Here is a 12,549-nt window from a genome sequence, read left to right on the forward strand (position 1 = left end):
GCCGTTTAGTTTCAGTTTTAAAGTAAGAAACGACGTTCAAACGTCCCGACCAGGCAAATTGGTTTAATCTTTGTAAATATAATGTCATGTATGTTATTAAAAGACATATTTATAATACATTTTTGTTAAATATTAAACTGCATCCCATAAATAGATTTGCAGCAACCCTTCGAATGTCGCGACTGGCCAATCAGAATCAAGCATTCAAATGAGCCGTGTAATAACAGGTATTAACACATCTGAGTAAAGAAACGGAAATAGAAAAGAATGTTCATTCTCAAACACATTTGCAACAGAAAGGATTTATTGAAATGAGAATGATTTAGATCCTTTCATATATATGAAACCATCAGGGTTTAAATTCACTTGGTCATCAAAATAAAGGTATATGCATTATTTACAAGAAGAAAAAACAACAACAGTCCATTTAAGTGTTAAACGTGGCCTATATATACACACCTTTCAGCCATGATTCACAGAGAGAGAGAAAGAGAGAGAGAGATTCACATTAGATGCGTCACATATGGCTGTAGGTGTAGAATAAAGCGCCGTATACAGTATTTAAAACACCTTTAAAGGTTTAGTAACATAAGAGCGAAGGCATGATTCTGACATGATATTTACAACGGCATAAAAACTCAACTTTAGATGCTAAAATACTCTCTCTTTGTCAAATGTAAATGGTTGACATTTGCTGACTTTTTCCTTTAACACAGTTTCCTCATAGAATTTTGTTCAGTGTCGAGCGGTTCCGTCAAAACAAGCACTAAAAACAAAATGTGATTCCGGTCTTCAGCGCAGGAGAGGAGCGCGAGCTTTGGAGATGGAGTTACTGGAAAAACAAGAGAAAGACTTGTGAACATCACAGAGCAAATCAACATGTGGCGTAAAGAAGAGCGGACGACAGACGCGCATGCAGAAGCGGAGAAGTGTAAAGCAGGACCAAGATAAACAGAAGGAAAGTGGATACCATGCTCTCTGAAAGCGTGTCGATGGGATTGCGTCAAGCGATGTCCTTCTTCTGGAAAGAGATCGTCTGTTACAGGTAAAGATGCAAGCGCAGCAGAAAGATAAAAACTCATTAAAACTACAAAACTCATCTCATTCTGTTATCAACATCACGACAGGTGGTCAAGAATCATCTGATCAATCAAAATACGACCGCGTGGCATTTAAGGGGAAACATCCCAGATGCCAGTCAAGGACCATCTGCAGACCCGTCAATCTTTCACTTTACCAAACAACACCAGCATGTGAAGTATGTGCCTGAAACAGCAGAGCTTGATGCCATCGTGGCCAGCAGAGGACAGTGTTCAAGCAGACATGAGAGACTAGAGCTCAGGGCCCGTATGTATAAAACCTCTCAAACATGCTCTTAAGAGTTGTTTTAAACTAAGTTAAGTGTCAAATAATTCTTAGTAAGAAGTAGGACTTTTTTAAGAGTAGGAACCTTTTTAAAGAACCTAAAAGCAACTTTCAGTTAAGTTTAAGACTGATTCTTAAGTTCTGAGTTAAGTGTTGTAAATTAAGGACTACAAGGATTTAAACACAAAATGGCCATCCTTGACCTCTGAATCAGCCGATAGGGAGCTGGCAAGGGTGAAGTCACAACATCATGGCACCATTTATTCATGACTGAATTAAGACATTACTTAATTCTGACAGAACATTAATATATAAATGTATACTGTATATTTAGCTGCAATCCATAACTTATTTGGGTTAAATAAACCAAGATTTTGTTATTGGACAAGTACATAAAAATCAGTGTTGAAAACTGTCTGTCTACCTTCCCCTGATTCACAACGTTGAGCTTATAATAGTGATTGATATATTGAGCTGTACGCTTTTGTGTGTAATATAACATATTTAAATATGAAGATAAATACATAAAGTAACCTGCAATTTCCTTCTTCAAACAGAGATGTCGACAGAGATGCAAAAGTAAAAAATTGCAGTTTCAAAACTTAAGTGTAAGAATAAGAGTGAAACTACGTCATTCTTAGAATGACACACTTAAGAGTAAAATTTTACTCCGAGTGGATTTATACATACAGGCCCTGGCCTTTAAATCATGCAGAAAAGCTGAAGATGAGCGTTTCTGAGCCCGCTGGACACTCACTGAGACATCAGAGGAAGTCCTCTGGCCGACTGTTCACTGGGTTTAAAGGCTTCACGTTTGACTGCTTGATGAAATTACTGTTAACCTGACAGAACACTCGCTCCTTCTCACGGCTCATTACGTGCAAACTGCCTAAAGACTTGGCGAGTCTTGAATGTAACAGCGGGCTGTCAAAGGGAAATGAACACCACTGTAATCATGAGCCTCAGGCAAGACGCTTTTACACTCTCAGTCATTTTAAGAGCACATGAACCATTATACACACCTGCTGGCTCTGTTTGATCCGAGCGAACCTCGAGTCCTTCTCTTTTTCTCTGAACTAGAAGACAAGATTTACATTAATCATCTGTGCATTTACTCAGCGATGCCGAAGCATCAATAAAATTAATGTTTGTGACCCTGGATCACAAAACCACTGTTAAGTAGCATTAGAACATTTCGAGTAAAAGACAAAAATACATTGTATGGGCCGATTTTTCTTTTATTCCAAAAATCATTAGGACATAACGTAAAGATCATGTTCCATGAAGATATTTAGTCAATTTCCAACCTTAAATATATCAAAACTTTATTTTTGTGAGTGGATGTCCTGCCACTGTGCCCGATTATTAAACTCAAAGGCAAATTTCTCAATATTTAGATTTTTGCTCCCTCAGATTCCAGAGTTTTAAACGGTTGCATCTCAGTCAGATATTATCTTATTCTAACAACTCATACATCAATAGAAAGCTTAATTAACAGCTTTCAGGTGATGTAAACATCTTAATTTAGAAAAATTGACCCATAAGACATAAGGCTTTGTTGTCCAGGCTCACATTTCAGCCTGGTCATGTGATCTCAATATGCCGACTCTAGTTATTCAAGAGCAACGTAACATTGAACTTTGATTTTGTAGCAGACAAAAATAAACCACTAAAAATTACCTTAATGACTTTGATGCTGACATGGTGTGAATTTTGTTTTCTTCCAACCTGCAGGAAAAGAAACAGAGTTCAGTGTCACGAAGAAAGAATGAAACGGAGCTGACAGCCGATGCGGTGGTCACAGTCTGATCTGTAAAGCTGTGCTGCGCAGACATGCGACGAGAGTGAAGCTGCAGGAGGATTCTGATTGGATCAAAAGCTTGACATCATCAAGCAGAAGCAGGAAGAGAACCTGATGCATCTAACAGCTGATGAAGGGTCAGTTTCATTCGCGTAACACTCCTCGTGCAATTCATATACGTGTTCACATTGATGAACTAGTCAAAGGTGACTGTAGTGAATGTGAATTTCATGTTGAAGGTCAAAAATGACGATCAATGTTGATATTGTCAAATGGGCTTTCAGATCAGTCATAGAAATAATTCACCCACGAATAAAACTTCTCTCAAAAGTTTAATTTTATTTTGGGGTTAACGGTTTTCCTTAAAGGGGAAGACCACCCAAAAATGAAAATTCTGTCATATTTTTTCCTGTTTAACACAAAAGAAGATATTTTGAAGAATGTGGGGCAGCAAACAGTTCTGGGACACTTTTGACTACCGCTGTTTTTTTTCTTACTATGGGAGTCAATGGGTGCTGAGATCTGTTCGGTTACATGCATTCTTCCAAATATCTTACTCCGTGTTCATCAGAACAAAGACATTTATACTGACTTTGAACAACTTGAAGGTGAGTAAATGATGACAGAATATTCATTTTTGGGTGAACTTGCCCTTTAACGCAAAACACAAGAAAATGAATCTGCCGCGTCTTTTCATTCTGTTGCCTCATGAATAAAGCTGAAATCTTACAGCACAGCACAAGTAATTCCTGGTATAAGTGAATGTTCTGGGTTTAATTCATTCTTAAAACCGTTACTGCTATTGAGAGTTCTTATGTCGAATGCAAATCACAACAGATATCTTCAGTTTAAAAGAAAATACATTTTACTGTGATAAGCAGAAAGTGTTGTCCCAATAAATGAATGTTAGTGTTTGTCTAGCTGAGGTCAGTGAGTAAACATTAAAACACAAACCGTGATAAAAGCACAGCCACAAAACATGAAAATAAACTCTGGACAGAGCATGTGTGACTATGTTTAACTCAAACCCAGAATCTTCCTTTAACTCAGACGTTCCCACACAGAGCAGATCTTCTTCTTTAGAGCTCTGTGATATTTGTCAGTTTTTAATTCCATTGAGACAGACAGACAGACGGACGGTCGGACAGAGCACACTTACAGCAGTCCAGTCCTGAGAAGTGCTAACCGTGACGGAAGAAATCATTTATAATCCGTCTACACAGTAAGGGAGGGAAGGGAAGCCAAACAACATCCAGCAGAACACAAGGCTACAGAGAGCAGAGAGCAGCACAGATAGCAGCCATCTAGACACAAGAGTGACATTTAGAAGACAAAACAAAAACACAAAACCAACAACACACCAGACTCGTCTTTTCCACAAAACGCTGCATCTGCACAACAAAACACATTCACAACACATTCACATTCTGCTGTTCGGATTACACCACAGAACCATCAAACATCCCACCCGTCTGTCTGTGACAGTGTCATGTCAATGGTTTTGCCGGTACGAGTTCTCAAGACACATTTTAACCTGAGATCTTCAAAATATTCAAACATTTCTGTTTACTACATCAAAGGAAATATAGGCCTAAATATTACTGGAAAAACTTAAGAAATAAAATTAGAAATGTTGCCATAGCACAAAACTGAACGGCTCTAAAACTATTACAGGGGTCATATGCCGCGAATCTTTGTTTTCTGTGTCTTTGGCGTGTAATAAGTTGCCCACGCATGTATTAGACACGTATAATTGCAGAAATGAAAGTGTGGGAACAAAAGATGCATTCTATCAAAAAGCGAATGCTCGTCCAGACCTGTCTGAAACAGCTCTTGAAACCCCAACCACACAAATCTACGTCTGATTTGACTAAGAAATGTTGAAGTAAGTAAGGTGAACTTTTTGCTCTCTAAAAGTCCCGAAATGTACATGATATAAAAAAGCATCACAGGATGGAAATGGTTTGTCACAGAGTGTGTGAACAACTCAATTTTGACAAAACTGTCTGATAGCACCTTATAATTCCAAGGTGCCAGAATGACAAGCACATAATTGCTATAAATAAAAGATTTGATTAGAATTAACTCATAATGCACGTGTATACGGAGAATATAAAAAAGCAGAAACGTCTTCCTTTATGACTATATTGTTGATGAGTGATGGTTCTGTTCTGTAAACACAAGAGCGTGTGATTCACAGCTGAGAGGTTTTGAGTTTGTGCAGTACATGTGAAAAAGACGACCTCAGTCTGCCTGTAACAAAACTGACATGCATGAAATATTAAGCACATACATGACAAAACGTCACGCAAAGCAACACTTGTGTTGTTAGATCATGTCATTTTAGTTGAGCATGCTTGTTTGTTACTGCAGAAGCTCTGAAAATGTTAAAAGGGAGATCAGAACAGCGTCAGAGTGATGGATTTAACTGGAATAAAATGACACGGTCATGACGGTCGTCATGTAATCTGTCACTTTCAGTAGAATGAGTTATAGACATGTGCTGGTATTCAATAATACTATATACTGCTGTAAAGAACATTTTGTGCAGTTAGAAATGCATTATGTTTTTGAATCTACATAACTCCTGACACAAATTAAGATCAGAACTAAGAGACTCAGTACAACATGTCAGCCAGAAAATGTTCAGATTTTTTTTCTTCTTTGCGGTTGTGTTCTTTGTATTTGAGTTTACAAATACAGGTCAGAAACGTCACTTGTATGAACGGTTTTAGACAATGAAACCCAACACGGTGATAAAACCGCAAAAATAGGTCCAGGAATGATGAAGAATCTGATACCGTCACATGCCTACAGTGACATGAATGCCTGCAGCAGCCACACGTGGGATGACATCACAGGACTCACCTGACGGACACGTGTCACAGACAGCGAGCGTCCCGTTACTCTGCTACCGTTTGAGCGGCACACAGCAGCCGGGCCACAGCGAGCCAAACACGCTGCACCATTTTACTATCACTCGCCTGACGTCTGACACAAGAGTTTCTCGTCTCGACAGCACAATTATTAACAGGAAGACTCAGTCACAATGGGCTGATGGCAAACTAGGGACTACTTCACACACTGAATTTACATTTAAAGAAACAGTTCACACAAACACTTCTGTCATTACCAACACACACACAACGTTGTGGAACAGAAAGCAGCTCTTCACGACTAAAGATAATATTTGACTCTTTTTGACTGGGCTGATCTTTCATTACATGTAAGGTCACACGTGCTGTGCAGAGATTCTTAAAGGGATATTTCACAACTGAATCTAAATTTCCCTATAATTTTACTTCCAACCGGTAGAATGGGAGTGGATTGTTGTTGACTTTTTAAGGTCCAAAAAGTACATCCATCGATCAGAGAAACAGCTGGACACGGCTCTGTGGTTTTATGAAAAGAATCGAACAGTTTGTTTAAGTGAAATATCCATATTGACAGCGCTAGTAACGTTAATGTCTAGCATCCGTTATCCCACGGCTGGGCGTGCATTGATGCTTGCTTTCTGGGAAATGACGGTAACAAATACTTCCACGTAAAGGAGCGACATCCTATTGACTCAAAACAACTTTTTTTATTGGTACACAACATGAGATCATGAAAATTACATTTCAAGCAGTGTGTTATGTTGCTGTGTTTGAAAGTAAGCAGTCTGTCAAGTTGTAAATCCAAATGTGAATGAATAACAAAGTTACTGGCTTGGATCTCTAGTCCGATTCCCCAGCCACTGCTGATTTACATCACTACATATAGTCCCGCTAATACGTTTTGCTAGGAATGCCCTTCACTCTTCTACCCCAAACATGGTCGCTCATGAGCCTCATTTGCAGTAGACCAATCACAGCAGACTAGACCGTTTGACCAATCACAGCAGACTAGACTAGCGGAAAGGAGGGGATTGGATGGATGAATCATGTAACGAATCATTTGAGAGTCAGTCAAGAAGTAAGGCAAGAATAACCGACTATTGTTACGAAATAATGGTGTTTTAACACCTATGTACATAAACTTATTGTTGGACACTCCATAAACCAAAATAGGACCTTAAAAATCCTGCGTTATGTACTCTTAAAAAAATGCATTGTTTGGTGTCAGAAGACCTTTGTTAAGACCACAGAGCCGTGTCGAGCTGTTCTTTGATCAATGGATGTAACTTTTTGGACCTTCAAAAAGTCAACTACCACCCACTCCCATTCTAAATCTTATAAGTGAAATGATACTTAGGATTATAACAACAAGTGCGTTGTTCTTCCAGATGAAAATCATATTCTTTAAGGATGCCTTGAGGGCCAGTAAAACATGAGGAGATTTTGCCTGAATCATAGATTTAAAAAACCTCCTTCCGGTCCACAGAAAAAAGCCTGACGTGAGAGAGTGTAAATAATGACAGAGTTTAGACGAGTTGTTTCTTTAACTGTGAGCTGAAACATGCGTTCATTTACACGTATGCCAGGAGAACTCTCTCTCTTTGTGTACACATGCACATCCCTGAGAAAACACCCGTGGAATCGAAAGATTAACTTGATGTGTGATGGGTTAAACGCTCTTCTGGCAGCACATGTCCACTGGTCCAGACTAACAAATCTTTAGAGTTTTCGAAAGTTTAGAAATGATCAAATTGGCAAAAGAGATGATAAAGTTCAGGTGACATACTAATCGTGAGGTCTGTCATTGAAAATTCATCCATTATCTAAATGTAAGTTTATCAATGTTTCTAGTACATGTATGATGACTTATTGACAGACGCGTCCTCGTGCACCGGTGGACACCTGCGCTTCAGACGACTACATGTATATAGACAAGAACTTACGATAATGAACCCGTCGATGCTCTGGACTGTCTCGTGCTCTTCAGAGCTCTGAGTTTGTCACCTTGTGTGGGAACACCGCAGTCCTCATCCTCTTCCTCGGTGTGCTGAAGATGAAATATGCAATCAGCCATTTTAATAATCCAGATCAAAGATGTGTCGTGAGTGAGGTGGGCGCGAGCAGGAGTTACTCACAGACTCAGAAGTTTTTCTCAGTGATATGTTCTTGTTGGTTTCATTGATGGAGATGTCTTCAACCCCTGACAGGATTCCGGACACTGCGGTTCTGCTGGAGCTGTTCTCGTCCTCATTTATTTTTCGTCGGTACAGATCACCCTCGGCCCAGAGACTCGACTGCTTCCTGTGACATTGAGACGCGTGTAAACAAGCGTTACTGATGGGATACATCACATACAAATATATCAAGCATTGATGAAACAACAGACATCGCTCACCCTTCAGTGAAGTTCTGCTGAGGTCCGATGACTGAACCGGGTCTGCAGATCCTGATCCATGCGATGGCTTCAGCTGCTGTTATTCTGAAGTGTTTCATCATGTAACAGGCGATCAGGGTACCCGTCCGGCCCAAACCCGCTGAACACAAACGTGCGCTTTACATTAAGATCCCAGTTTAGTGCTCCGCATCAGAAAACAAAGCATTGAGAAAAACAAGTTTCTCCTCATGAGGTCATGACCTCGTACCTTTACAGTGAACAGCGATCCCTCCTTCTGCATTCTCACAGATGTTCAGGAACTTTGTGAGGATGACGTCATTGGGCGTGCTACCGTCCACAAAGAACAGGTCATGATGGCTGAAGCCCATATCTGTGAAACGTTTGGCGTCGTACATTTTCTTGTTGAGACGAATGATGGTGGTGATGTCGTGCTTCCTGAAGTACGGGAAATAGGCTTCAGGGGCGTGAAGAGGGTATCCTGATGAAGACATAACAGGTTCAGTTTGTTTTTAAATGCAGTGGCAGGCACAGAAGAGACTAAGTGCTGCAGGCAATTCATTCATATTTTATAATAACTCAGGACGGAAACAAGTGCGCATTGCCGTTATCATCCGGGACACGTTTTCTTCACGCACCGTTCTCAATTTTGCTTTTTGGATGAGGACCGCTGAAGGCCAGAAACTTCCCTGGGATGATCCAGTTAAAATCTCCGTTCTCTGCCCTCTGCAAACAAACAAAAAAACATGAAACAGATGTAGACGCCTCACGTCTGACAGCACGTCATCTTAACTCATAGTTCAGTAGCCGTCTCATGTGTATTGCACACCAAAAAAAAGGACAACTATATGTGATGCATTACACCTCTGTTTTCACGTGATAATGTCACACAGCTCTTCCTGTCTAAGTGGGCGGTTCTTGGCCAGTCTAAATTCCACATGAACCGGAAGTTGCGATCATTTTTATCACAAGTGAAAACAAAACAAAAATTCCGAGTGAAAAAGAATTTCAAAGGAGAAAATTAGTGGGCGTGGCTTGCGAATCGATGGACGTGTAAAATAGCTGTTGCATTGATTTTGAAATGAAACTAGCAGCAGAATAAAAGTTAAAGTGGAGGATTAACTGATGATCCAACCAAGCCGTCGAATTTACGTCAATAGAGATGGATAGGCATTACAGGGACGGTATTGCATTTTCATAATTTACCTAAATATCATGAGGGTACCTGAATTTTTAAAAGAGAACGACCCACATTGATCAACTATTTACTATAAACGCTGCAGGATTGTCATTCTTAATTTCAATGGGACATTAAGCTGCAAAAAGCAGCAAACGTGCGAGACAAGCCAGTTTGTGATAGTTTATCATTGCAAAAACTGACCTCGTAGTGTTCATATTCATCCACGTTGAACTTTGAGAAATCCAGCCAGCCAAACTCAAGGGCCTTTAACACAGACACGTCATCATGAGTGATCATATACTGTTAGATAACACAACTGTTGTGTCTTAGAGAGAATCTGCATTACCTTGTGAACAGCCCGCAGACAGTCAAGAATATTCAGATTGTACATGCAGGTTCCAAAAGATGCGTCTCTGTTAAATGTAAATTAAAAACATCACAGAATTCAAAGATGACCAGAAATTAAATAACTGACTGAAGGAGAAGCGTTACAAATACGCTACCATTTATTTTCAAGAGTCATATACCATACCCTGATGTTTACTAACATCAGAAATCAGTTTTGTGTTCAAGCAGTAGATGTAAAAACAAATTTAATCATCACCTGAAAGGAAGGTAAGATGCATTTTGAGAGAGCAGAAGACTGTAGGCTTCTTCTGGTGTTTTCTGTAGATGCATGACCTTCAGCAAAACAAACAAAAGGGTGGATTTTAGTGCAACAACCACATTTAAAGAAACCAGATGTTGAGTTTATTCTTCATAAAAATCACTGTTACAAATGCATCTTCAGAATTTCATTCGATTTTGACAAAGCTGAACAAAGAGAAAATATCCAGCTGTGACACACACTTACAGCATATGAGCCGATCAAATACGCAGCATTGGCCTGTTTCTTTCTGTCACCACATGTGTAAAACACAATCTTCTTCTTCGTAAGAGCACAAGACTGCCATAAAAACACACGTTCAGAATGCGTGTTACACACAAGGAATGAAGACAGCATTTTGTAGAACAGTATCATGTTGTGTGTTTGTTTTGTTACCTTCAGTTTCTTGTTGAGTTTGCAACAGAAGTGATAAAACATGGCCAGGTTGAGCGGGCCAAAGTCTGCATAGAAGCTGTTCAAATATAAAAATCAGAGAGGTCAATGAGAGCACTCTGAACTGCACAGTCAGCATTCACATGGCCATGTTAAAGTCCAGCAAGTTCATTCATAAAATACACGAAATGCACGATTTTACTACATACTTTTCATAAGCGAGTTCTTCATCAATGCAAAAATAATGTCTGTCAGGTGAAGTCCTCAACTTCTGACGGACAACAGCAAAATACAGCTGATCTGAAAGAGACCGAGAGAGGCGATACTGAGTGCACAAATGAAGAAATCTATAAAGAAATATCATGAGATTTGTGTATTTCTTGCACTCAGAATATTGAATGTAAACACAGACATGAATCCGCTCATTGGTCGTACAGATTTGAATCCGCGTCCCGGAAGTGAGTGATCATCATCACACGAGAGACAAATCCACTGTTCTGTCTCTACACATGAACTTACAAAGTCAAAGCGTTTCAGAGACACATACAGAATAAACGCTCACCTTTAATCAACTCAACGGTGTTAGACACGTCACAGTTCTCCTTGGATACATCGTTTCGATTCATTATTTCAACTTAAGAATTGTTTCACACTTATCCAATAATGCCAACCCGTACAAACAAAACACCGCAATTCGTCCAGAGTGAAGTCACAGTAAATGCTCAAAATTCAAAGAAAATGTAAAATTCATGTATTTTTTATTTGTTGCACACTTCAAAATCAGCGGCAAACGAAATATGTCCGTTTAAAACACAACGAATGAAACAACAACGGACGCTGATCTTCAGTCTCAATTGAGAAATGTGAATACAGTTCATTGCGGTTTAAAGTCCGCCCTTTCCTGCCTACCGATAGGCTACAGCTGCACCGCCGACACGTCAATCACGCCAAGTCCCTCCCCTTAGAATTTAAATCGCACAACGGAATGATTTCGAATCCAATTGGCACGTAGCCGAAGCCGTTGCTAGGAGAGAAGTGTCGACTGACCAATAGAACGTTTGTCTGAGGTGACGTCACGTTTCGAGCTACTGTGTTGAGAATGAAGCGAACCGAACAACAAAAAGCAGCTGTGTGCTCAAGTTCATGTAGTTCATGTAACGCATGCAAATGCAAAAACAAGGTTAACGCTGCAGTTCCAGTTTGCAACAGGACGTGCAATTTCGTATTAATAAACAACACAAGTGTCTTCGTTTTCGCAGCAAAATCAGTGCACTGTGGTGAAGAAAATGCATAAAATCTCACTGTCAATCCGGTGCGATAAACCGCTGACAGGATTCACATCACAACACTGCGGTTTTAGGGGCGTTTGTAGTTTGTTTACCTGTGATGTGGACGTAAACATCGCTTTTGGTCTCTTCCCTCAGTGAGGCGCAGAGTCTTTTGCTGGACTCGCCCCGTCGCTCGCTCTTGCGCTTCATGCTGATCTATGCATGAACCGATTGCGTTCTGAACACGAGTGGATGCAGAATTTCTGTTTTATTTCGCATTGCTCCGTGCGCTGTAGTGCAGACGGTATTTAGGCCAGTTGTCCTGCCGGTGACGTGTGAAAGGCAAGTTTCCGAAAGCCTTGCGTGTGACGTCACTGCGCCAGCCCACCATACGGGTCCTGACTGAACCTTAACCTACGTCACATATATAAAGATTTTTTTGTTTCTTGAATAGTTTCAGCGATTTTAAAACAATAAATCTTGTCAAAGCGACTTTATAAGGATCACATTAGTATTTTGTTGCTGATTAAAGGTCCATGTGTGTGTCTGTGTATCCCAGACAAGGCTTAAGCCTCGATTGGTCCCAGACTAACTTAAATGTTATAGGGTTGTTTTCCCGTGCAGAGTT

The 12,549-nt window shown here is 40.0% G+C and overlaps 1 protein-coding gene across 9 annotated transcripts; it reads right to left on the minus strand.

Annotated features, from left to right (window-relative positions):
* Positions 1-211: 211 nt before the first annotated feature.
* On the minus strand, positions 212-12,276 carry cdc14b (cell division cycle 14B). 9 transcript variants are annotated; one of them, XR_008909538.1, is made up of 16 exons: positions 12,035-12,276; positions 10,863-10,953; positions 10,468-10,732; positions 10,219-10,295; positions 9,961-10,027; positions 9,816-9,878; positions 9,073-9,160; positions 8,685-8,915; positions 8,438-8,576; positions 8,178-8,343; positions 7,986-8,089; positions 3,046-3,093; positions 2,388-2,441; positions 2,123-2,289; positions 971-1,021; positions 212-832 (listed from the first exon to the last, which is right to left on the minus strand). XR_008909538.1 is itself a non-coding variant. In XM_056773436.1 (16 exons), exons 1-15 carry the CDS (start codon positions 12,129-12,131, stop codon positions 2,130-2,132), a joined length of 1,554 nt encoding a protein of 517 aa, XP_056629414.1. In that variant the 5' UTR covers positions 12,132-12,276; the 3' UTR covers positions 222-832; positions 2,123-2,129. The 9 variants fall into 9 exon arrangements, 7 of the variants coding, with proteins under 7 accessions (XP_056629413.1, XP_056629411.1, XP_056629415.1 ...); XR_008909537.1 differs by having other exon boundaries at positions 971-1,036; XM_056773436.1 differs by lacking the exon at positions 971-1,021 and having other exon boundaries at positions 222-832; positions 10,468-10,560; positions 10,657-10,732.
* Positions 12,277-12,549: the final 273 nt, after the last annotated feature.

The sequence above is a fragment of the Triplophysa dalaica genome, chromosome 18, assembly GCF_015846415.1.
Source record: "Triplophysa dalaica isolate WHDGS20190420 chromosome 18, ASM1584641v1, whole genome shotgun sequence".
Taxonomy (NCBI): domain Eukaryota; kingdom Metazoa; phylum Chordata; class Actinopteri; order Cypriniformes; family Nemacheilidae; genus Triplophysa; species Triplophysa dalaica.

Bases quoted from the DNA above. Each gene is read 5' to 3' on its own strand.
- cdc14b (XM_056773432.1), bottom strand. From the start codon at position 12,131: ATGAAGCGCAAGAGCGAGCGACGGGGCGAGTCCAGCAAAAGACTCTGC. The intron at 10,733-10,862 runs GTATGTAGTAAA...ATATTTGAACAG, and splicing joins GAAGAACTCGCTTATGAAAA to CTTCTATGCAGACTTTGGCC. The intron at 9,879-9,960 runs GTAATGCAGATT...TCTGTGTTAAAG, and splicing joins GTCTGCGGGCTGTTCACAAG to GCCCTTGAGTTTGGCTGGCT.